The sequence below is a fragment of the Schistocerca nitens genome, chromosome 1, assembly GCF_023898315.1.
Source record: "Schistocerca nitens isolate TAMUIC-IGC-003100 chromosome 1, iqSchNite1.1, whole genome shotgun sequence".
NCBI lineage: Eukaryota > Metazoa > Arthropoda > Insecta > Orthoptera > Acrididae > Schistocerca > Schistocerca nitens.
This window is the reverse complement of record NC_064614.1, coordinates 551,535,573-551,562,764: the sequence shown is the minus strand read 5'-3', so window position 1 is coordinate 551,562,764 and position 27,192 is coordinate 551,535,573. Positions and strand designations below refer to the sequence as shown.

General features: G+C 40.4%; 1 protein-coding gene across 2 annotated transcripts in view; it reads right to left on the bottom strand.

The window, feature by feature from the left end:
* Positions 1-20,028, bottom strand: part of LOC126254397 (uncharacterized) — a 99,598-nt gene extending 79,570 nt beyond the window's left edge. For both annotated transcript variants that reach the window (XM_049955308.1, XM_049955309.1), the window contains exon 1: positions 19,892-20,028. In XM_049955308.1, coding sequence (XP_049811265.1) covers positions 19,892-19,941 — 50 coding nt within the window. In that variant the 5' untranslated portion in view covers positions 19,942-20,028. The remainder of the gene's footprint in view (positions 1-19,891) is intronic.
* Positions 20,029-27,192: the final 7,164 nt, after the last annotated feature.

Genomic DNA, 27,192 nt, shown 5'->3' with positions numbered 1-27,192 from the left:
AGGGGGAGGGGGGAGGATGGTTGCTCATCATCCCATTTCACTACAGCTAGCTATCGTCTGGGAATCCAGTATTCATGAGGACTGTAGACAGACTTAGATGATGGTATCACTGGCCATGTCTCCACCGATCTGTTTGACAGTACTGAAGTACCATAAGGAATGCTAACAATGAAAGCATGTGCTGCTGCAGAGCACCACCTTACAAATATATTCAAAGCAGTCACTCTTCCCATCTCCACAAGTGACTGGAATGGGAAATAACCTTAAAATGTGGTACAAAGGAAAGTACTCTCTGCAATGTTCTTCAGTGGTTTGCAGAGTATTAACCTAGATGTAAACGTTAAGGCATTTACAAACAAATTTATCTTTGACAGATTTTTAGACAACAAGGAATTGCTATATTATAAACAACTGCAGTTGATACATTCCTATAATTTGTCTAGTTTTCATAAACATGTAATAATTAAATTAGCTATGTAACAATAAGAAAAATATTTTGTTTGCCTTCATTTTTCTATATACTCATGATGTAACTTTGCACTTCAGGCTGGGATGGTTGAAGTAAAGAATTCTATGAATCCCTCCACACTAAATATTCCCCACAAGAAGTGCAACACTAAAATGCACATATATTAGTTTTTTTAATTCTGTGTATTTTATCATAACTATGTTTTCCAGTTAGCATTTACTTATATACTTAACAAAGGCTGTACCAACACTGTGCTACCTCAAATTCCTCATATTCTGACAGTTTAACTGCTATAGCTCTACCTGGTTCATCAACATAAATATTTCCCAGTGCTTACAATTGATCCTCAACACAATTTTGTTCTAAGGATTAGGACAGAGCTTTTTTGTTGAATAATATCAATTAAATTCTGAGTCTTCTGTAAAATCTAGGTCTTTATTTGTGGGAGTTTTGCTTTTACTAAGGCATCCCGAAGGACAATATGTGCATTAAAATCTCCTCAGTCACTGAATGGGTGGGTGACATGCGAGATGAGATTAGTGAGTCTTTAACCCAAGCATAAGGGGCTACACTGTGCTAGAAGTCCCAAACTTAACGCTTAAAGACCAGTGTATGAAATCTGATGGCTTAGGACTAGTTCTTTTACTTCTTTGGTATTTCATCAAGCATATTTTCTTTAATGATGATGATGATGATGATGATGATGATAGGGTCTTGCACTTTTATACCCAGAAGTTAAATGTTCAATTTCTTGAAGTATGTGGCTGCTGATATCCACTCTTATGATTTTTGCAGATATCGTGGGGGGAGACTACTGTTTTCCCAGCATGTTTAAGTGTGTTGTATGCTAGCTTAAGTTAATTGCCTGGGTATATCACTCTTTTTTCCCTCTCCCCTCATTTCTCCATTTAGGAGGGTGCAATCCTCAGCGATTTCCTGGGTAGTTTCCAACTTGGCACATGTAACTGGTAGTAGGACTCGAAGGTGGTATGTGGTGTTGGCAGTACATACTCCCAAACTGTATTACTACTATTTATGCCTAACAAGACTGACTCTAGGATGTTTAGTTTTGAGGTGCAGGCTGGGAGGATTCAAGGACATAAAAAATTGGAGGGGGTTGAAGAGGGGGGAGGCGAAATTCTTGCAGGACTGACACTGCAAATAGCACACTGAATTGGAGGAATGACACAAAGTGGATTAGCCTAACCATTACACGTTCAGGAAAAGTTGCGAAGCTGGTAGTCAACATACAGGGTGTCCCAGAAATGTTGCGACAAACTTCGTAAGATCGTAAGGATGTCTTGAACACTCTGAGGATACGAACCCGTGTATGGAAACATCATCCAATGATGCTACGCAGCATCAAAGTTATAGGTGCTGGCACTACTACTCGGCCGCCACTTCAGCAGCAAATATCACTTTGCACACTGATAGACCATAGTGGAACACCCTGTGGTGTTGTTTGTAATTCAATGATCATGACTGATTTCCATGATCACCAATGGGGAAGATGGATCCAGCTGCTGCAAAGACAGATCTTAGAAGTCTCATATGAATGCAATGCTTTGTTGTCTCAGTGGGTGATGGTTTCAGACACTGGCTCCCATTGCAGTTTATTTTTATACTGGAACCCTCTGAAATCTCCAATGTTGTTGGCATATAGGAGAAAAAAATTGCAGATGGAAACCAGTGTTCAAAACTGCCATCCAACAAGGCTACAAAACATTGCATTCGTAGGAGATAAGGCCTGTCTATGCAGCAACTCGTTCCATCTTCTCCACTGACAATTGTGGCAATCAGTCATGATCACTGAATTACAAACAACATTATTTGACCTTTCACCTATGGTCATACAAAGTCACATTTGCTGCTGCAGGGGTGGCCTAGCAGCAGGTGCTAGTGCCTAAAACTTAAGACATTCTGTAGCACCGTTGGGTTACTTTTCCGGACACTGGTTCCTATCCTTGGCTCTACAACCCCTAAAAGTTCGTCACAATATTTCTGGGACATCCAGTATATGCGGCTGTATTCCCTAGCTCATCAGTGATTCACCTCATGGTATTTTTTTAAGTGCATCACATCATTCATTTACTTACATTCCTCCACATGTATGTGCATGATATCTCTGCATGAGACAACTTCTGTACCATAACTGATGGTGTTAAGAAATTCAGTCACTATCTAATAGCAATTTTGTCTTATGAGTCTGTTCCGCTTGACCTATTGAAAATGTTTTTGCTCAAACTGTACCACTGTAAAGCAACCCACTGGCACACAGCATGTCTTGAAGCAAAAGTTTGTATCATCCTCACAATCTATAGGATGTCTTAGAAGTTTGCATTGTTGGTTGAGTGGGTGGTTGGTTGATTTAGGAGAAGGGGACCAAACAGTGAGGTCATTGGTTCCATGATACAGGATGGCAAGAATCAAGGGAGGAGCAAACAAATGGCACAGGCAAGTCAAGGGGAAGGGATAATGTGCAAACAAAGAGAAAAAAGGGATGTCAGGGTGGCAGGAAGAGGAAAGAACAGGATGAGGGTGGGTGAAAATGGAGAGCAAGGGCGCCCCACAAATGCTATGCATGCTGGGGAACTAGCACCGACACCTACGCCACACCTTTATCACTATACAACAGGGACAACACCACACTGGAAGAAGCCATAAAAAAAGGGGAAACAAAACAGTACAACCGATCAGACAAAAAGTAGGAAGAAGGTGGGGAGAAACTGGCCAGGGTGGAGGCAAGGTCAAGGCCTCCATAACTAACACCTACGCTAACTTAGGGACTCAAATGCCAGAGGAAAATTCAAGGGCATATACCTAAGAGTACAAGCCATTTCCGCAAAGAAAACCAAGGACAGACAAAACCATGTGAAGGAAGGTCATCTGCTAACACCAGAGGCAAGGAAGGTGGGAGGGCATTTTTAGTGTGAAGGGCCAGAAGATGGGGGCTGTCTAACAAAATATGGATCAACGTGAGTGGAGTCCTGCAACTATAAAGGGCTGGGGGTTGGGTGGGTGGGTGGGGGGGGGGGGGGGGGGGGGGAGTAAAAAACCATGGGTCAACCTAGTATGGCTAACTTGAAGATGGCTGAGGATGGTAGATTCCTGCCAGTACAGGCAGTGGGAAGGACGCCACATGGTGGGAGTCTCCTTGATGGCATGAAGTTTATTAGATGGGGGCAGCCTCCAAAAGTCAGCCAATGATTGAGCAAAAAGGGATTTTATGTAAAGCGGCAAATTTGTCCCCCCCCCCCCCCCCCCCCCCCCCCCCCGAAGGGATCATGGAGAACAAGGGATAAGTGGTCGCCCTCCCCACCACAGGCATATCATCGGCAGGTTCATTACCCGAGATACTTACGTGACCACAAAACCAAAGGAAATCAACCGAACATGTAGCATCACCAAGATCAACAAAAAGGTCTTGGATGGCGGAGAGCAAGGGGTAGTGGGATAAACACTGAGCGATAGCCTGAAGGCTACTCACTCAATCCGTACATAACAAAACATGGGTGAGGGAGGACCGTTTAACAAAACAGAGGGCTCGATAGATGGCCATCAATCCTAAAGTAAACACTCCACATGGGGCAGGCAAGAGATGGTGTTCCATATCAACAGAAGGTGTGAAGGCATACTCCACCCCACATGATTAGCAGATTTAGAGCCATGCCATCCTGAAACTCCTGCAACAGTGTTCAGAACAAACAACAGAACACCACTGGAACGACAGAAGCATTTGGTCCCCTACAGACATCCATCCCAATTCACGGTCAAGGAACTAACCAAGGGGTGGTGGTTGGGCGAGAACATGGGGAAGAGGACAAGGAGGGGAAATGGAAGTCATGGCTGAAAGAAGCAAGGCAAAGCCGAATCAGTGAACCCACCCGAGGGCAGGTAGGAGCTAGGATAGCCGAATCAAAAGGGGAGGGATTCTAGTGTCGACCATAAGACTATTGACAGTGCTTGTGCGAAAGGCACCAGTGGCTAACCGGATACCATGATGGTGAACTGGGTCCAACAGGAGCAACACTGAATGGGCAGATGATACATAAACTTGACAACAATGGTCCAAATGAGACAGAACTAATGTGTGGTAAAGGCACAGAAGAGTTGAATGATCCACACCCCAAGAGCTGTGGTCAACGAAGCGAAGAAAATAGAGTTTACGCAAACAGCCAGCCTTCAGATGATGGATATAGGCGAACAAAGTAAGCTTGTTGTCAAAAAGAAGACCATAAAACTGAACTGGGGGACCACAGTCAGATGTTGGGCATCGAGGTAGAGCTCTGGATTAGGATGGACCATACAGTGACAGAAATGCACCACCACTGAGTTACAGTGAGAAAATAGAAAACCGTGCGAGAACACCCACGTGAAAGCACACCAAATGGCACCCTGGGGCTGTCGTGCTGCAGAGGCCATCGAGTGGGAGGTAGCCTAAATACAGAAATCATTCACACACAGATCAGGGGTGACCAACTGTTCAGAGAGGCCCCAAGTACTTAAAGAAAGGAGGACATTTAATACAGAGCCCTGTGGAACATCATTCTCCTGAGTCCACAGAGAGCTGAGAACAGTGCCAACCCAGACTCTGAACGACCGGTGGGACAGGAACTGGCAAATAAAACTCTGAAGAGGGTCCAAAGACCCCACTCATGGAGTGTAAGGACGACATGATGGCGCCAAGCTGTGACATAGGCCTCAGCCGTCTTCATGTTAGCCATACTAGGTTGACCCATGGTTTTTAAATCTGCAATGAAGTGCCCCCACCCCCGCAACTAAACCCAACCCCTTACACAGACTGAAGAAAACTGCAACAAGATGATAGCAGTGAGAAAAGGCCTGCCGAACTGTGGTTGCAATCAAATCAGATGATCGACTGGAGACTGTCCCTCCCGAAAGCAACACTGGAAAGGATGTAAAAGATCTCATAATCAAGAACACAATGGAGCCAACGAGCCACCATCCGTTCCAATAACTTGCAGGGGGCATTTCTCAGGCTGAAGGCCCGGTAACTATGAAGGGTGATGGATCCTTGCCAGACTTTACACATACCACAATACTGTCTCTCCACTGATAGGGAACAGGCCTTTGAGTCAAATATGGTTAAACACCTGGAGGAAACATTGGCAGGTGGAGCACTGAGGTTTGGTTATGGAGAAAATCAGGGCCAGGAACTGAATCATGGGGAGAAAAGAGGGCCAGAAGAAGCACCCATTCAGTAAAAGGTTCATTGAAGGATTCCACCTGACAAGGGTAAAACTTACACAGGAAGCTTCAGCCTGCTGTTTCCAGAGGAGGAAGGTAGCTGCATAGAGGCTGACACCAATGCTGTCGCAGAATGGGTCACAAGGTGTTCCGCAAGAACTGACGGATCCATACAAAGGCCACCTGGAAAGACAAGGCCCGGAAGGGAAGACTGCCACTGACAACCTTGGAGGGTGTGAAGTGTAGCCCACACCCATGATGAAGGGTAAGAAGAACAGAGAGAAGAAAGTGTTCCCAACACATCTGCTTGCTCCGACTGATTAAGTAACAACCTTTGGCGTGAAGATGTTTAAAGGCAACAAGACTGGCAGAGGCCAAGTGCCACTTAAGATGTTGCAAGGTGCGACAATGATCACGGTTAACGGTGTTACTGGCCATGCTCCACCACAGAACTGGCTGGCAGTGAATGGAGCCCATTAAGTGAGGAACAGCAATGCTGGCAGCATGGGTTATCGTATCAGATAGGTCACAGACGACTTCATGAATATAACCTGACAGAAAAGGTGGAAACACAACCTGGGAGGTCTATAGAGGCCAATCAGAATGAAGGAAATCTAGCAGGGAAACCTGGTCATCAGGAGGTGGGAAGGGAAAGAGACTCAATGGGAAGTGGTCACTACTACAGAAGTCATCATGTGGTGACCAACGTAAGGAAGATGGCAGCAAAAGATCAATGGCAGAGAAACTGCCATATGCAGCACTAAAATAAGTAGGGGAACCACCATCAAAAAGGCACAGGTCATGGACCACAAGAAATTGGTCTGTGAGGAGCCCCTGACTAGACGAAGCAGCACTGCCCCACAAAGAGTGATGGGCATTAAAATCCCCAAGAAGGAGAAAGAGACGGGGAGTTGCTGATGGAGGGCAGTCAGGGCAGCAGATGTAGGTAGCCTGTCAGGAGGAAGATAGATATTACGAACCGTGATGGCGGAGTCCAAGCAGACCTCAGCAGCAACTGCTTCCGGTGTGGTACAAAGTGGGATCCATGTAATAAAAATATCCATACAGCCTTTGTCACCAGATAACCTCAAAGGGCCGTCCTGTTTCTGACAAAGCACAAGTAAAAGGCAATAAGGGTTTGGAACTTTGGGTGGTAATGGTAGTATCATTGCAGTTCCATTGAATAATCACAGAATGATTATCCAAATGGGAGACAAATGGGCTAAAGCCAACCATGTCTCCAGGTCACCATGTCACCAACAGCAACGGCGTAACATCCTAGGTAACAAGGAGAAAGTTGGCAGGGCCACTAGAGCAGTCTTGTCCTGGGACTTAGGTTTTGGTTTTTTTCTTTTTCTTCTTCTTCTTCTTCCTCCTCCTCCTCCTCCTCCTCCTCCTCCTCCTCCTCCTCCTCCAGAGTTGAGGAGGGCAGGGCACAGACAGAACAGACTTCTGCAAGACCCAGAACTGAAAGAGAGCAGGTGACCTTAGGGCGAACAGACTGTATGTCCCATGGCTGAGCCGTGGTATGGCTGAGCCGTGGTAGAAGACCTCCGGCATGAGAGAGACTTGGGCGAGGGGTCCCGGGAGGTAATCCCATCACTGTGGGAGGGGCGAGGGCGGGGGCACTTCTTCGGCTGAGGACGTGGAGTGGCACCCTGAGGGAGGACGTGAAAACCATAGGTGAGGGGGATGGGACTGGGATAAGGATATGGGAGGAGGGGTAAAGGACGTAACAGAGGCAAAAGCAGAAGTCGTCAACAAAGGGTGAAGATGGTCATACTTTTGATGAGCCTCAATGTAAGGAAGATGATCTAGGGACCTATACTCTTGTAGCTTCTTTTCTTTCTTGTAAGCCAGGTATCTGGTGAACATGGAGAGCGATGGTCAAGCCATTTTACACATGGGTGGCTGAACACAGGAGCTCCTCTCACAGAGTGAGTGTCCAGTCACCACATAGAGGTTCTGTCATACTTCAGGAAGACTTGCCCGAAACACAAGCACTGAAAGCACCTCACAGGTGGCAGGACGTATGGCTTCACGTCACATCGATAAAACATAACCTTGACCTTCTCTGGGAGGGTATCATCCTCACAAGTCAGAATAAAGGCACCAGTATAGGTGCAGCAGTATCGGTGCAGATGTCCTTGCAACCTTTCTCCACATGTCTAACAAAATTAATGCCCAGTGGTTCCAGATTAGCCTGGAGTTACTCGTTCAGCTTGAAGGATGAGGAACCAACAAAATAAAAATGACTCCTTGGACCATGTTCAGAGACTGGTGAGCTGTAGTAGACACCGGGACATCACCAAGACGATCACAAGCACAAAGAGCTGCAGATTGGGCAGCAGAAGAAGATTTAATAGGGAATCTGACAGTATCTTACTGAGAGATTCCACTTCATCGAACATGTCTTTTTTGCAAAAAACAGCAGCTTTGTGGCTGTGAGTCCATCCCTATCCATCCTAGTACAGTCCAGGTATCAAGGAAAGTGTTTCACTCCAAGCCCGCAAGCCTGGCCCACCTCCTAGAGTGTAGCCAGGAAAGGGAAGGCAGTGGGATCATAAGAAGCTGCATTCAATGGTCCCTTACCACTCGAAGAGATTGCCATATGAGATCGGTCAGAGTTTTTGGAGCTTGATAAATTTCATAATTTCATGCGCAAAGCACCCAGCACCCTGATACCACCCATTCCGATCAGGAGCTCTCCCAGTCAGCAACAACCAGTCACAACAAGGGCCGTCTGGCAAGGCAGCCATTGCTGGGAGTTCCGATGCTCCAGAATGACATACATGGGGAGGCAACAGCTCACGTGTCGGAAGTGTGATCCCTGTGTTTTCAGGGGGCTCATACATAACAGACACGACACACAGACTGGCTACACATGCTGGTGACCTAGTGGGGCAGAGGGGGGCCTACAGCGGGGAAGGAAAAGGGGAAGGGAGGGTGGAGAGGTAGGTTGGTTGATTGGTTTGTGGAAATGAAGGGACCAGACTACTAGAGGGTGGAGAGGAAGCCACACCATATATTATAGGGAACGAGTTCTTCCACATATGGCTCTCACTACAGACAGAAAATTTTGAAGTAGAGATCAAACCCTAAAGGGGATCCAAAAATGCCAAAAAGGATGACAGAGAAAAGGCAAGGGAAACAAAACTGCAAGGAATACAGGAAACCAGGTGGATAACTATGTCAATATAATAAGTAAGAACACCGAAAGAGGGTGAGGAGGGGACAGTGCGGAACAAGCAAGAATGAGGAGAGATGGGCACGGGGAAGAAAATGCACCTTGAGTAGGAAGAATGGGTTGCAATAGCTCATGGTACCGTGAGTGCCACATAGAAACTCACAAAAGAACCATGAGCCCTCTGAAACGTAGTGTTGTTGTTGTCATCTTCGACTTCCAGCTGAAGACTGATTTGATTCAGCCCACCATATTACTCTATACTGTGCAAGCCTCTTCCTCTCCAAAAAACTTAAGCAATGCACATCCATTTTAACCTGCTTACTGTATTGGTCTCTTGGCCTCCCTCCACAATTTTATCCCAAACACTCCACTTCAATACAAAATTGATGAGCCCTTTATATCTCAGACTGTATCCTTCAACTCCCCCATTCTTTTAGTCAAGTTATGCCACAGATTTCTTTTCTTCTCAGTTTTATTCAGCAAATCCTTATTATTTGTGTGATCTATCCACCTAATCTCCAGCATTCTTCTAAACCATCACATTTCTAAAGGTTCTATTCTCTTACTGTCTGAACTAATTGTGGTGTCTTACTTCCATACAAGACTATACTCTGAACAAATTCAGGAAAGGCTTCGTAACACTTAAAATTTATTATTCAGTGTTAACAAATTTCTCTTGAATGCAGCTCACAGTGATATGAATTAATAAAATCTTCTCCAGCTTCCAGTTTTGTCAGTTGGTTTAAATCCATCCTAATGCAGCTGGAAGCCCAAGAAGATTTTATTAAATTTCTCTTCCTCGGAAACACTTTTCCTGCCACTGGCAGTCTACATTTTATATTATCAGTACTTTGGTCATTATCAGTTATTTTACTGCCCAAATAGCAAAACTCATCTACTTGTTGTGTGTCATTTCCTAATTAAATTCCCTTAGCACCACCTGATTCAATTCAACTATATTCCATTACCCTTGTTTTGTTTTTGTGGCTGTTCATCTTACATCCTCCTTTCAAGACACTATACATTCTGTTCAACTGGGACAGCATTACTATGACATAAGCAAACATCAAGGTTTTTTATTTTTTCCCCCTGAATTTTAATTTCTCCTCCAAATTTTCCTTTGGTGTCCTTTACTGCTTGTCTGATGTACAGACTGAATAACATGGGGGACAATCAACAACCCTGTCTCACTTCGTCTCAACCACTGCTTCCCTTCCCTGCCCTTCAGCTCTTCTAACTGCTGTGTGAATTCTGTTCAAGTTGTGTACAGCCTTTCACTCCCTTTATTTTACCCCTGCTACATTCATATTTTCAAAGAGTGTGTTTCAGTCAATGTTGTCAAAAGCTTTCTCCAAGTCTATAAAACCTGAGAGGTAACAAGTAATTTTCTGAAGGTAAGAACACAATGATTCTACTATGTTTCAATCATTAAACCAAATTATTTTTAATACACCATTACTGTGACTGATGTTTCACAAGACTGTAATTCTGACAGCAAAAGCTACTAATAATTGCATTATTTTTTATATACTAGCATTAATGTGTGAAGCAATGTGATGAGGGTTAGTTTGTGTAACAAATGTATGATCATCATCTTCCTCACATAGCATACATCCTACACACACACACTCTACTCTTGGATATAGAGGAGTGTTTAATAAGAGCCATCAGCTTTGAGCAGTGACATAGGAAACGTGTGGCAAATGCCATAAACAATATGGAGACTGTAACATGATTTTATTGGTTATTTTTTGAATCAGGCAGAGCCACAGATTAGTCTGTCATCACACCCAGGTTTCCTTGTAATACATTTGTTGGCTTCGCCAACTCTCAACCAAACTCCTACTTCACAACCTAACCTATAGCCTGGGCTAAGCTACAGATAATTAGTCACCATAACCAATCTTCTTATTTTCTTGCACTCAAAAAACTGTGGATATATGGAATAAAAGGTGAAGTGGCAGCAGTCATTAACATAATGTCACTGGCCAAAGCCGATGACTTGTGGCAGACATTCTCTTGACCCTTGTACTTTCTACCATCCATCTATGACAGTAAAATTGAGACAAATATATACATCACATATGCTTAAATATTTCATAAAATGCATTCTCCAAGTTTTACAAAACTCCAGCAATAGACCAGAAACTGCTCCATTATTCACTTCACTACATTAAACAAACTAATTGACAGCACAACACAACAGAAATTATGTAACGATTACTACACTGCTGTAGGGCCTACACTGTATTATTATTATTATTATTTCTTTACTTTCTCAGACGTTAAGTCTGGTTGAGAATGGAAAGTGACGCGGACCTTGATCAAGCGTCACTTCCTATTAACTGTACGGTATGTGTTATATTGCATTTAGGAACTTTCGGGTAATTGAACATGTATCAATAATTACGGATTTCTGTAGTTGTATATATGTGTTTGGATGTAGCTGTATTGCATTGATGTACTGGTGGATATTGTGTGGTATGACTCCTGTAGTTGATACTATAATTGGTATGATGTCAACTTTATCCTGATGCCACATGTCTTTGACTTCCTCAGCCAGTTGGATGTATTTTTCAATTTTTTCTCCTGTTTTCTTTTGTATATTTGTTGTATTGGGTATGGATATTTCGATTAGTTGTGTTAATTTCTTCTTTTTATTGGTGAGTATGATGTCAGGTTTGTTATGTGGCGTTGTTTTATCTGTTATCATGGTTCTGTTCCAGTATAATTTGTATTCATCATTCTCCAGTACATTTTGTGGTGCATACTTGTATGTAGGAACTTGTTGTTTTAAAAGTTTATGTTGTAAGGCAAGCTGTTGATGTATTATTTTTGTGACATTGTCATGTCTTCTGGGGTATTCTGTATTTGCTAGTATTGTACATCCGCTTGTGATGTGATCTACTGTTTCTATTTGTTGTTTACTAAGTCTGCATTTATCTGTTGTGGTATTGGGATCTTTAATAATATGCTTGCTGTAATACCTGGTGTTTATTGTTTGATCCTGTATTGCAATCATGAATCCTTCTGTCTCACTGTATATATTGCCTTTTCTTAGCCATGTGTTGGATGCGTCTTGATCGATGTGTGGCTGTGTTAGATGATACGGGTGCTTGCCATGAAGTGTTTTCTTTTTCCAATTTACTTTCTTCGTATCTGTTGATGTTATGTGGTCTAAAGGGTTGTAGAGGTGGTTATGAAATTGTAGTGGTGTAGCTGATGTATTTATATGAGTGATTGCTTTGTGTATTTTGCTAGTTTCTGCTCGTTCTATGAAGAATTTTCTTAAATTGTCTACCTGTCCATAATGTAGGTTTTTTATATCGATAAATCCCCTTCCTCCTTCCTTTCTGCTTAATGTGAATCTTTCTGTTGCTGAATGTATGTGATGTATCCTATATTTATGGCATTGTGATCGTGTAAGTGTATTGAGTGCTTCTAGGTCTGTGTTACTCCATTTCACTACTCCAAATGAGTAGGTCAATATTGGTATGGCATAAGTATTTATAGCTTTGGTCTTGTTTCTTGCTGTCAATTCTGTTTTCAGTATTTTTGTTAGTCTTTGTCTATATTTTTCTTTTAGTTCTTCTTTAATATTTGTATTATCTATTCCTATTTTTTGTCTGTATCCTAGATATTTATAGGCATCCGTTTTTTCCATCGCTTCTATGCAGTCGCTGTGGTTATCCAATATGTAATCTTCTTGTTTAGTGTGTTTTCCCTTGACTATGCTATTTTTCTTACATTTGCCTGTTCCAAAAGCCATACTTATATCATTGCTGAATACTTCTGTTATCTTTAGTAATTGGTTGAGTTGTTGATTTGTTGCTGCCAGTAGTTTTAGATCATCCATGTATAGCAAATGTGTGATTTTGTGTGGATATGTTCCAGTAATATTGTATCCATAATTTGTATTATTTAGCATGTTGGATAGTGGGTTCAGAGCAAGGCAGAACCAGAAAGGACTTAATGAGTCTCCTTGGTATATTCCACGCTTAATCTGTATTGGCTGTGATGTGATATTATTTGAATTTGTTTGGATATTAAGTGTGGTTTTCCAATTTTTCATTACTATGTTTAGGAACTGTATCAATTTAGGATCTACTTTGTATATTTCCAATATTTGTAGTAACCATGAGTGGGGTACACTATCAAAAGCTTTTTGGTAATCAATGTATGCGTAGTGTAGCGACCTTTGTTTAGTTTTAGCTTGATATGTCACCTCTGCATCTATTATCAGTTGCTCTTTACATCCTCGTGCTCCTTTGCAACAGCCTTTTTGTTCTTCATTTATAATTTTGTTCTGTGTTGTATGTGTCATTAATTTCTGTTTAATGATTGAAGTTAATATTTTGTATATTGTTGGTAGGCATGTTATGGGGCGATATTTAGCTGGGTTTGCTGTGTCTGCTTGATCTTTAGGTTTCAGATAAGTTATTCCATGTGTAAGTGTATCAGGGAATGTGTATGGGTCTGCAATGTAACTGTTAAATAATTTAGTTAGATGTGAATGTGTTGAGGTGAACTTCTTTAACCAGAAATTTGCTATTTTATCATTTCCAGCGGCTTTCCAATTGTGAGTAGAATTAATTGCTTGGGTGACTTCATGTTGCAAAATTATCACTTCAGGCATTTGTGGTATCATCTTGTATGTGTCTGTTTCTGCTTGTATCCACCGTGCATGCCTGTTATGTTGTACCGGGTTAGACCATATGTTGCTCCAGAAGTGTTCCATGTCTGTTATGTTTGGTGGATTGTTTATTTTAATGTGTGTGTTATCTACTGTCTGGTAAAATTTCTTTTGGTTTGTGTTGAATGTTTGGTTTTGTTTCCTTCTATTTTCACTCTTTTTGTATCTTCTGAGTCGTTTGGCTAATGCTTGTAATTTCTGCTTCTTTTCGTCTAATTGCTCTGTCGCTTCTTGTTGTGAGATTTTACCTAACCTTTTTCGTTTTTTTTCCGAGATTTCATTTCTTATAAATTGTGTTAGCTGTCCGATGTCTTTTCTCAGTTTTTCTATTCTGATCTGTAGCCTGTGTTGCCATGCTGGTTTTGTGGGTTTCTTCTGTGTGTTGGTTGGTTCTGATCTCTGTCTAGTGTGTATATTTAGTGTAGTGAGTGCTCCTATATAAACCAGTAGTTGTAACTCTTCCATAGTTGTGTTTTCATTTATTTTGTTGTGTATGATTGTGTTGATAGTTTTTATTGTTGTTTCGACTTGTGGGTTATTTGGTGGTCTATGCAAGAATGGTCTTATGTCTGTATTTGTGTCTTTGTATTCTATATAGGTCAGCTGAAATTTTTCTTCTATATCTAACATGTGTGTCACTTCGTGTTCTATTTGTGCTTGTTCTGGTGGCTGTCTTAAGATTTCGTTTTCCTCTGATTGTTTAATTGGTGCGTGTTGTTCTTTGTTTGTTTGCTCTGGGATGTTTGAGTCCATTACTGTATTATTATTATTATTATTATTATTATTATTATTACTGTTACTGTTGTTGTTGTTGTATAGACAGTCATTTTTGCCTCACTCTACCTGCGAGTGGAACAGGAAAGGAAACAACTAGTTGTGGTACAGGGTACCATCCACCACGCACCGTACGGTGGCTTGCGCAGTATGTATATGGATGTAAAATTTCTGATGGTTCACAAGTAAAGAGCCCAGCAATCAAGTGATTTACACAGCAACCTCAGTACTGTGCACACATTTCAATGCAGTTGATTTTAAATGGCAATACAGGGTGTGGGTAAAGCAAATGTCAGTAGGAAGAGAAGTGGTGCAGAGGAAGCATGTTTTGTAAAGTGTCAACCACCAGTGCAGATAGCTTTCTTTTCTGTGAAGGAGTCACAGTAGCAGTTATAAATAAGCAGTAATAATGAGGAATTACAAGTGTTGATGGTGTCTTTTGGAGCATAAATCCTGTGTGTGTGTGTGTGTGTGTGTGTGTGTGTGTGTGTGTGTGTGTGTGCGCGCGCGCGCGCACACGCGATGTCAAGCACATGGAGACATATGATCTCAGTGTAAGACAATAGCGCACATACATATCGACTAGATAAACATTTTTTTATATGCAAGTACTCAAAACTACAATATACCCTTTTGACCTAAGAATTTGATGACTCCTCTGACAATGTAGATAGCCGAGACAAATTCCCTTCCCCATTACACATAGTACTCCATCATCAAGCAGACCACCAATCACTGATATAAGCAAAGAGATTACATTTACAGAGGCCTGGTGGTGTTGACCAGCCTCCACCTTGGGAGCCCTGGGAAGGCCAAGCTCTGACATTGCTGGGTAAGTTCAATGAAGTACTTATAATTTAGTGCTACACAGGAGGCATGTATAATCTAGGAATGCAGTGGGTGTAGTGATTACCATTGCTTCAGAATATTTATACAATTTTTACTGGATAGTATCAAATGGATACACTCAAAACAAGCATGAGTAATACCATGTTTGCGTGTTTTGCAACATAGGGCTGTATTTGCTAAAGGGAAACTTTACTATGATCCATCCATGCACTATACTTTTGTGCAGTATACAGCAGATGTTGGCCAGGTGCATGTGTGTCAAGACGAGGCCGCCAATAGGAGTGCAGCATGGAGTAGCCAATGATAAGCTGTTTATCAGATGATATCTTAATGATATACAGTATGAATTTGGCACAGAGTGTGGATGACTCTTCAGATGTAAACTAACATATCTACATGGAGATGTTGAAACAATGTTTTATATCTTTTTAAATAATCTAAATAAATTAAGACTATACTCCGTCACCTCAGAAACCCACTGATAAGTAAGAGACAATGTGCACCATTTTAGGTTAACAAGAAATGTTAAGTAAACACGGCATAATCAATATCACATCAGGCAGGGGAGGTACTTTCGTAGTCTCAGATGTCATTGAATTTAGCATATGTTAAAATTCAGGAGTAAGTAACAAACATGTATTTTTTTTTTTTTTTTTTTTTTTGTTTTCCTCAAAAAATTCCTGCCCCCAAGATACAGGCCTTGAAAGGTGACACTGCAAACACCATTTTGAAGATGTGAATTTCGGAATTTTTTTTAAAATGCTGTATCTCTGCAACAGTTCTAGATACTTTGTTAGAGTTGTTTTTATCTGAAAGATACTTGCTTTATGATTACAATGGTATCCTCCATTTGGACATGTCTGTCAAAGTTCTTTTACTGTTGCCTTTTGAGTTTTTTTTATAATGTAGTTTTTTTTTCCAAAAGTGCCAATCCAGAAAAGTTAGATTTTTTTCTGTTGATTAGTACCATGTAGTACTATATTATCTGTAAAGGAGATCTTCCACTTTTAAGTTGGAAAGGTTGTAGTTTTAAAAAATCATTTTTTTTTTAACTTTCAAGGGTAACGTACATCTTCACGGAAGTTGTTTATTACTAATTTCTTTGTTACAATGTTTATTTCTATTGTCTTTGTTGCCAATATTTCTTACACTTTGTGGTAGTTTCTTTGTCGTGATTGTTAATTGCAGGTTTCTGTATTGTAGTTAAGTGCTAATTTGTTTACTGAAGCGGCTTCTAAGAAATCTTAGACCATCCGGTGAGTTCTGTGTTTTCACGAGGAATTTGCCAGTTGACACAGTTGCAGCGCGTTTTGTGAACAGGACTGTTTGAAATGTCTTGTGACTGGGGCCACTGGAGAGTGAAGTGTGCTGAATATTTGCATATCCGTAAAAGAGCGATATATAAGACAAACAAAAAAACAAGACTTTGTTCAAGTTGGGAATAAGTGTTCTCATTTGAAGACTGTTTCAAAGTTAAGCTGTTTCCAGTGACGACTTTTTGTGTTCTAAATGTTTTGACAGAATAACAACAATGATAGTATCTGAACAAGGTGAAGCTTCCCATGGTGCAGATGATGCAGATTTTGCATCAACAGAGGAAGAAGTAAATACCCTGAATCAGTCAGCTACAGAGATAGGTGTTAGTCTTGTCAAGAAACTATGGTCAGTGAAGTCGAGTCATAAGCTCTATGCATCAAGAAAGTGAAGGGAAATTACTAAAGCTATGGATGAGTACACTGCAGCAAAACTGACCACACCCTTCAAAGCAGAAATCCCATCTTCAGGAGAAAATGAACCAAAGTCACTCTTGCACTTCCTGCCAGGCATTTTTCACAAATATCAATTCAGCTGTTTAATATTGTGCATCCTACTGTGAAAATGTGCAAGTTTTAAATATTATTCCAGAGACATTTCAAAGAAAACAATTTTGAACCACATACCATCAGTACCAAAGGACATGGTAGACAAACCACAAAATGCGAGGTCTGTAGAAGTATTCTTTGGAAGACCATATCCCTATTATGGTAATCCTGTAGGAACAGCTCAAGTTCAAATAGTGCAATCATTTTATCTGGAAGATAAATGGGACTGTTCACACCAGAGTGCCAACAAAAAAGACACTATAACTGTAATAGTTGATCAAAAAGTTGTGAAAGTGAAGAGGTACACGACTTGCAGTATTAAAGAAACTTTTGCAATTTATAAGGGCAACTATACAGCTTCATATACAGGAAGATCAAAATTTTATGCACTACGACCTAAGTGGGTAGTTCCACATCCACTTTGAGATGTCTATGTGTGTACTGCACAAATTTTGAACTTTGTGTGGTAACTTTGAAGAACTTACTTGAGCACATGACATATGACTCCTTGGTTGGGAGTGTGAAGTCATTAGTAGCCTGTGACGTAAAGCAAGAGACTTGTTTGTTTCAAGTATGTGGTGATTGCCCTAGAAAAGGAGGACTGTCTTTACTGACACTTGACCTGGAAGACATAGCAGATAACTCGGCAGACATTACATATGCAACAGGGGAGGAAAATAACCTAATTAAGAAAACTTGCAGTTGACAGTTTCATGATTAACTTGGTAAATGGTCAGTGAAAGCAGTAACACACCAGCATCCGAAGAAATTGCAACAACAACACATTGCAGAAGTGAAAGGGTGTGTACAGGCTGAACTATGTTTAGTGCTCCACTGTTATTTTGCTGAGAACTTGCCTGTAAATCTCCCACTAGAAGTACATTGGTATCATTGGAGTAATGACCAGGTTTCAATTTTTACAGGAGTGACATTTTCAAAACAAGACCACAAGTGATGCAGTTATAAGTGATGGCACAGGACATGACTCAGCACACACTTTGCTAGCAATGGGCAAAATTCTTCAACTGCAAACAGGGGCAGAGAAGATCATCATTATTTCTGATGGTGCTCTTAGTCATTTTAAAAATCGTTACCAGCTGTCTGAACTGATTAAGTCGCTTGTGCCAACTGACTGGGTCTACACTGCTACTGGTCACGGGAAGCAGCCTTGTGATTGTGTAGTCCCTCACAGGACTGAATGTCTATGTCACAACAAGTGAAATTTTGCATATGATTACATGGTTGGAGACTGTGGCTGTTATTTGAAGACAAATGTTGATGGCATTGATACAGCAACCAGCCACAAATTTATTTTCAGTTTTCTGCTTTCCTGTGCACAGTGTCTAACATTAATACAATATCTAATATGGCAATCCTTCACACGGGCAAATGAAGTATATCATCATAAACACATATACCATTTAAAATGGAGCAGTTTCACATAAATGAGATATTTTTGTCCTCAGTAGCCAAGAAATAAATTTGTAAACGAGAATATCATGAAACTTTCTGGCAGATTAAAACTGTGTGCTGGACTGAGACTCGAACTAGGGACATTTGCCTTTCGCGGGCAAGTGATCTACCAACTGAGCTATCCAAGCACAACTCATGCTCCATCCTCACAGCTTTAATTCCACCAGTACCTCGTCTCCAACCTTTCAAACTTCACAGAAGCTCTCCTGTGAACCTCGTAAACTAGCACTCCTGAAAGAAAGGATATTGCGGAGACATGTTTCCAGAACAAAATTTTCACTCTGCAGTGAAGTGCATGCTGATATCAAACTTCCTGGCAGATTAAAATTGCATGCTGGACCGAGACTTAACTCAAGACCTATGCCTTTCATGGACAAATGCTCTACCAACTGAGAATATCACATAGCGAACATGCACGGAGCACCAGTTATTGAGGACTTGACCTCAAAGCTAAAGCTGAAATGGAACTTCACTCAACAACTTAAGCATAAATGACCAAATAATGAGCTGTTCTACACAATGCATTGCACTCAAAGATATCAAGACTTCAATTGTAAATAACCTATATGACATTTGTGAAAACCATATCTAGAGACATGACAGAAACAATGCATCTACATGGGCCAGCAATCGAGCCCAGAAATGCCAGTATCTCAAAATACAGTGCCAGAGACAAAGTAAGAACCACCACACATCATCACTTGTAAAAACGCTAAGTTCTATTTATTAATTTCATACAAGAATCATTCCACAAAGATACACATGCTGTCACAGTAATACAATATAAATAAGTACTTCAAAATATAAGTATACACAGAGTGCTTAGGTGCGCTCTACACGGACAGGGCAAGTGAGTGCCCGTGGCTTTGATGAAGAAACAACCCCGGCATTTGCCTGAAGTTATCTAGGAAAACTACGGAAAATTCCAAATCTGGATGGCCTCTGAACAGGGCAAACACCATTCTCCCGAAGATAAGGTCAATGACAAAACAAATGCACAGCCTCATTCGGTTGGTCCATATCATACATTGCTCTTTGAGTTACACACAATTTGCTTGTGCTAAGTTAGATTATAAAAACTTAGTTTTGGTCTTCATCGCTTCATACTCTAAGAGCATCCGCTGAAAAAGTGGTTCCATGCATAGATACGCAAAAAAAAAAAAAAAAGATTGAAAGACATAATGGTACTTGGTTTAGTAATCACTGTCGAACATAAGTGACAATTACTACACGAGAAAAACACATTGCAGCCAAGTTCGACCCAATTATATCAGTTCTTGTACAGTAAGGCAATACCTACAATTCGAATGTTCAACAAAGCTATCTGATCTACAAGACAAAACTTATTTTTGTAAATTAGATACAAGGGAACTTACATCGAAAACCAAGGAACAACAGTTCTTCTTTCATTTTGTAGAGCCATCATCTTTCACAAACACCCACGTTTTCCACATTCAACACTACCGCTACTCAAACACCACGGATCACTGGCTAGTGGCTAAACACTAGGAAACAAGTAAACAACGCTGTCACTTTCGTCACAGATATTCTACATTCTCATACCGACTGCAAATACCACAGTTCAACAAAAGGCAAATACTTTCCAGCGGCAGTCACTAACAGAAAAGGCTTGTTCAGCTCTTTCGCCGGTTTTTTTTAAATTTAGGGAATCATATACCAAACAACGAGACATCTCGCATCTTTCCTATCATGCTTTATTTGAATTAACAACAATATTACGATTTCTGTTTGTAAAATATGGCTCAGTAGTTTTAGTTAGATTTAGCTTTTCCATTCTTTCAAGTTTCTTGAACAAAATACTACATGAGACAGTATCAGAGACCTTGGGTAGATCTGCAAGAGTACCAAAAGTTTTAGGACTATTTTCAAGACCATATGGTACTGAAATACTACTTCTTGATTTGCATGATGTTAGGAAGAATTTCGCTAATAGCTGGTAAAACTGATGTTTATTAAAACACAACCGGTTTCGTGGCCTAAAGCCACGTCATCAGGTGCTCCCTACACGGTAAAAAGCGAAGTACAGCGTCCCTACATTTTGTAGATATTAAAATTAATAAAGAAATGTCTAACATATACTCATAACGTTCAAAAATCATAGATATACTCATCGCTTCTGAAGGAATGGAGCACGTCTTCGTTACCATTCGCTCGCCATAGTATTGACAATATTTGCTAAATAGTAAATTTCGACAAGGAGCAATGGGTATGCCTATGATCTAGAATGCTACCCATATCTTACACTACAAAAATGGTATTTTTGTTTTCAGTAAGTATATATTCTAAATTAGCACATAAAACTTGCAGTATATTGCCTTTTATATGAAGAACGACACTCAATACAGAAAAGAAATTGATTCACTCACAGGTAGGACATATTTTCTTTCGATGTATCAAACAGATGAACTTGTTACATATGGTTCACTTCATCTTGGATTTTCTGTCTTGAGGCCTACAACATCTTTCTGTTGATGTCTGTACTCTGTCAGGTGTTTGAATTTCATTGTTAGTTGGAATATTCAGTTGGCTCACCATCTGCAGTCTGGTAAGGCCATAGCAACGCTTCTCAAATATGAATGTCTGTTCTTGATTGTTTTCTTCTCTGATGCAGCTGAACCTCTCAAAAGGGTCATGTTGCTGACTCCAATAATGTCTAGGATGTTGTAGAAAGAACTTTTTTCTGGATGTGGAGTATGTATGACACAATTGGTCCAAAGTATCAACGCCTCCTATTGTCTGGATGCAAAATTCTATATCTGAAAATGTCTTATTTTCGTTTGGGTCATTTCCTTTCTGGTGCATAGTGGAAAGGTTAAGCACTATCCTTCTCTTCTTCTTTAGCGGACAGTAAGACTGAAGAGAGAATTGATCATTACATGCAAACATAGCACAATTCTTCTGTTTAGTACCTACTTCAGAAACATTGGTGGAATCTCTTTTTTTATTTTCCTCAAGGTTCCAACTGCCGTTAGTTGTTCCTAGCAACTGTTGTGCTGTGTTCACTTAAGCAAACCATTTATCTGTGGTTACATTTCTATACGTCCAATGGAAAGGAACGGTCATTTTTTCAAAGTAATACTGTGCTGCCAGAATGTTTTTGATCCTTTACCTGGATGCATTTCGGAATCTAAGGCATAAGATATTTTGGAATCACAACACATTAAAATATTGATGCCATACTTCTCCGACTTTGACGGAATATAAATCTTGAATGAGCAGCAGCCTCTGAATCTTACCATTTGCTCATCAGTTTTGGTGTACTCTGATGGAACATACGTTTTTTTTCATTTCTAGAAATGACCTCTCAAACACTTCTCGGAAGTCTGCCAACTTATCGTGTTGTTTCCTATTTCTAGTGTCTTTATCGTCAAACCTGAGGCAGCTTAGCAAAAATCGAAAGTGAGCCTCAAACATCATTGACCGACATGTTGGTATTCCCAAGTTATTACCAAATAATTTCTTAGTGAATACTACATGCATTTTCATAACACCTACATTATATAATAACCCCATTAACGGTAAAATATCTGTATCATTAGTAGTATGGGCCTGAAGCTTGCATTTTGAACACCTTCATCTTCCACATGTCAGTCAGTTTTATATTCTACTCACTGTACAGCTATCTTTTTGTTTGTAAATTGTGTAATTAAGTTTAAATTTTCTTCAGTAAAACATAATTTCCATCTTCTAAAGCCGATTTTACATCCTTTGCTTCTTTCTTGTTGCCCGGTAAATGAACGATCACATTTTTCTTCGGTGTTCTATGAAGTTTCCCTTTCTTGCCGCTCCATTCGAAGCGATCCTTGACAAAAAGTTTCGGAAGTGCATTCGCAACTACTAGTTTATCTTCATTTTAAACATATGGCCCATCCTCGTTTGAGATGTGTGAATCGCGACTGGCCTAAACAGTGGCCCGGTTACTTGCTGGAATCGAAAGTTCTAGATGACATACTATGAGGGTGAAATGAAGTTGATAAGGTATTGGGTGGTTCGTGATCATTGTCAGTACGCTCTCTAAAATCGAGGATAACTGCATATTCTTCATCATTCAACATACACTTTTTCAGAATTTGAACTAAAAGGTATCTTATGAATTTCTGCTATGTCTGCTTCCCTCATCACATCTAAAATCTGTTTGGAAGTCATGTTTCCATCTGAAATGGGAATAAAAATAAATGCGAAAATCAAAAAGTTTATGTTAAGCGAAAGGTAAAGTTACCGAAAAATTAATGGTGTAAATATGTGATAATTTAACAGTTCCATTTGATTTAGAATATAATTACCATGTGACAGAAAATAGTGGAAATAGGCATGTGATTCAGCTACCCCAGGGGACAGATGTACCCAAAACAGTATGCATGTGAAATATAAGTACACAATCAAGCAAGCAAGACAGAATCAAGACTAGCCACCAGTCATATCAAACTACTATGATGAACAAACCTGTCGCACTACATAGTGGGAAATGATCGAATCTTATTCCCCCCCTGGGGTACATGTGTAACACAGCTAGCATTCCTGGGTTAATGTTGCGAGTACTTTTTGGACACTCCATTATCAATCTTAATATCCATAAAATGTTGTGACACTGTAATTTGTTATTTACCATGAAGGTTGCAATGATGATGTGGTTTTAAGCTACAAAACCAGTTGTGTTTTAATAAACAACAATTTTACCTGCTGTTAGTGGTATTCTTCCTAGCATCATGCCTTTCAACAACTCCAGATGCCCAGTATATAAAGTAATTCCTGTATTGTTATAATTGTTGACAGCCTACTTCAGTAGCTCAATTGGGACTTGCTGAATATGATGTTATTAAAAAATTATTTTACTAGTCTTCCACTGAAGATAATTTTCGACATCATTGATACTCTTACTATAGGTCTGTAGTTTCAAGATGAATTTGTGTCTATTTTTTATGCATAGGCAAGACAGTAGTCAGTTTCAGACAGTCTCGGAATAATTCCTCTCTGATCATTTAGCTGTAAGCTAAGAAAACAGAATATATGTAGTACCTATTTTTATGATAAAATTAGAGAACACTGTACCTTTTCAGCAGTGGAGCTGCTTATTTTCTGACTACACAATATATCCTTAGGATAGATACATCTCTGCCAAAATTTTTGCGTGGCTACCTTCAGCTCTGCTTATTGTGAGGTGGAAAGTCTATCCATTTTGTCTATACTGTCATCTAAATAATTTTCATCTGCTGAGGAAAATTTCTTAGAATTTTTTAAACTGTTATTTAACTCATATGCACTCTGTTTTGAATTGTCACTCATCCAGATATTTCGAAAATAACCATCAGAAGAAGAGCATCACAATAGGAAATGTTGGACTATTAACCTCAGTACAGAGCCAATTAAATAAAGCTTCCACAGTAGTTAAACGTTGCTATGATAAGAAGGTCTTCAAATAAAAATACAGTCACGCACTTTGAACCTGAAGCACAAAAATTGAAAAAAATAATAAACTGAAATAAATGAAAAATTTCCATGTTCCTACTGTAGCCTATAGTAAATCTGACCATAGTTCAGTAAACATTCCTAAACAATATAGAATTGCCACAACAACAAAATTTACTTATACTTTCAAGGTGATGTGCGTGTACAAGTAGAGTGAAACATCTTGATAAATAAATCTGGCTTTTCTACCAACACAAAATGTGAACAGCCAAGTGAAAAGGTGACACGTGGTGTCACAAAACTAGACACATAAAACCGCAGAAGAAATTTTGAAAATATAATAATAATTACGCCCATGGTGCTGGATACTACAGTCTCAGAGCAACAGCCATAACAAAAATGTATAAAATAAAAAAAAGTTCTGAAATCTCTAAAGCAAGACTTAGTACTGACAAGAAGATATGTTAAGGTGTCAATAAACACGACTGCAAGATTGAAAAGCATATGTGATCAACCACAATTTGCTCCTCATTATCTCCATCATAGCCCATAATGGTGAAAGGGATGCATTGACTACCTAGACATTTTTCTTTCACTGACATACATTATGTGATCAAAAGTTTCTGGAAACCCCCAAAAACACACGTTTTTCATATTAGGTGCATTGTGCTGCCACCTACTGCCAGGTACTCCATATCAGCGACCTCAGTAGTCATCAAACGTTGTGAGTGAGCAGAAAGGGACGCTTCACAGAACTCATAGACTTCGAACATCTTCAGGTGATTGGGTGTCACTTGTGTTATACGTCTGTATGTGAGATTTCCACACTCCTAAACATCCCTAGGTCCACTATTTCCGATGTAATTGGAGTGAATTGTAAATGTGAAGGGACATGTACAGCACAAAAGCGTACAGGCCGACCTCGTTTGTTGACTGATAGAGACTGCCGACAGTTGAAGAGTGTCGATATGTGTAATAGGCAGACCATCTATCTCACAGGAAGTCCAAACTGCATTATGATCAACTGCTAGTACTATGACAGTTAGGCTGCTCATAAGCCACACATCATGCCAGTAAATACCAAACGACGCTTCACTTGGTGTAAGGAGCATAAACATTAGATGACTGAACTGTGGAAAAAGTTGTATGGAGTGACGAATCACGGTACAGAATGTGGCGATTCGATGGCAGAGTGTTCGCCTGGTGAATGTCATCTGCCAGCGTGTGTGGTGCCAACAGTACAATTTGGGGGCGATCGTGTTATGATGTGGTAGTGTTTTTCATGGAAGGGGCTTGCACACCTTGTTTTGCGTGGCAATACCACAGCACAGGCCTACCTTGGTGTTTTAAGCACCTTCTTGCTTCCCACTGTTGAAGAGCAATTCAGGGGTGGCGATTGCATCTTTCAACACGATCGAGCACCTGGTGGAGTGGTTGCAAGACAATAAAATCCCTGTAATGGACTGGCCTACACAGAGTCTGACCTGAATCCTATAGAACACCTATGGCATGTTTTGGAACGCCGACTTCGTGCCAGGCCTCACCAACCGAAATCGATACCTCTTCTTAGTGCAGTACTCCGTGAAGAATGGGCTGCCATTCGTCAAAAAACCTTCCAGCACCTGACTGAACGTATGCCTGCGAGAGTGGAAGTTGTTATCAACGCTAAGGGTGGGCCAATACCATATTGAGCTCCAACATTACCGATGGAGGGCGCCACGAGCTTGTAAGTCATTATCAGCCAGGTGTCCGAATACTTTTGATCACATAGTGTCTGTTCGTGGTTACACATTTACTCAGTTACTCTAAGTTATTGCTGTACCATATAGTATTATTAATAGTAATTTTAGATCATGGCTGCTTATTAGTTTATAAAAGTGTCTTGTATGTGAACGATTGTGCACTGTATTAATATTGCCATGAGCTGTGCTATATGTCTATGGCTGGAAGATTCTGCATACTTCTTATGTTTGTAACATGTGCATATTCTGGAGTATTAGATGTTTGTATAAGTAGCAGCATTCCCTGTCCAGGAGTTCAGTTCTATCCCGCCTGCACATTGGTGTCTGTAATATATGTGCTGTCTGTGCTAAATGCTGCAATTTATTTACAAACCGACTCTGGGTTATGACTTGACAGCTGCTATGATATGACTGTGTTTGGTGGCGACGCTAGATACTTCAAAACTTCTATAGGCACTTCACCTGGCACCAATTAAGCAATATAAAAGTTGTCGCCTGTATGTACGTGAATTGGAATACAAGCAGTACAGTATTCTAAAGGTCAGTACATACAGGAGACCAATACAGCATAAGTCAGCTGCACATAAAGAATGCATCAGTGTTTTCCAGAGACGATGGCCAAGACCTGATGAAATGGCTGAAAGGATTCGACTGAGTCTCCAAATATGAGTACAACAGTTGGGATGACATGATCTGTTTGCAAATATCTAGTTTTATGTGGACTATGCAGCCGCGCAATTGTCTGAGAACAAGGAAAAGAAGCTGAATAGCTGGAACAAATTCCAGACTGAAATGAAGAACATATTCTGTAATAATCAATAGCAAGTCCATTTAGCAGAATGCAGTTAAGAACAAAGTCTAACAGCATGGTGAAATGACACAGTCTTACGATACAGAATGTTCTAGCCCTTTGCGACATTGTGAATCCCAATATGACAGAAACTGATAAAATCTCACATTTGATAAAAGGAGTCAAACAATACATGTACCAAGCTCTTCTGGTAAAGAATATCACATCAACAGAGCAATTAATCAAGTGGCGGAAGTACATCGAGGGAATGCAACAGAAAACGAGCCAGATGAAAGAGGTATGACTGACTCCCAAATGGAGTCCCTATGACAGTTGTGGAAGACCACCATGACTTCGTCTTTCTCATATGCCATGTAGTAAGAGAGGAGATACAGCAGTTTATGGCAGCCAGAAATATCATAGCAAGTACACAAGGGATAACGGCCATAAATGTTGACTCCCATACATCAGGAGATAATACAGAACATTGAAGAAGAAGTGTATCGATCTTCAGCAAGAATCTCTACCACCTGTTGAGTGCACCATGAAGACTGGTTTCGGCCTACTCGGACATACGACACAACCGTCAAATGGCAATCCAGCATTCAACCAATCAGGTACAACCAACTGCTCCACCAATTATAGCGCCCCTCATAAGAACAGACATTGTGGGGACCAGTGGCAATACTCCGGTTGCTTTCACTTGGGACGCCCTTGA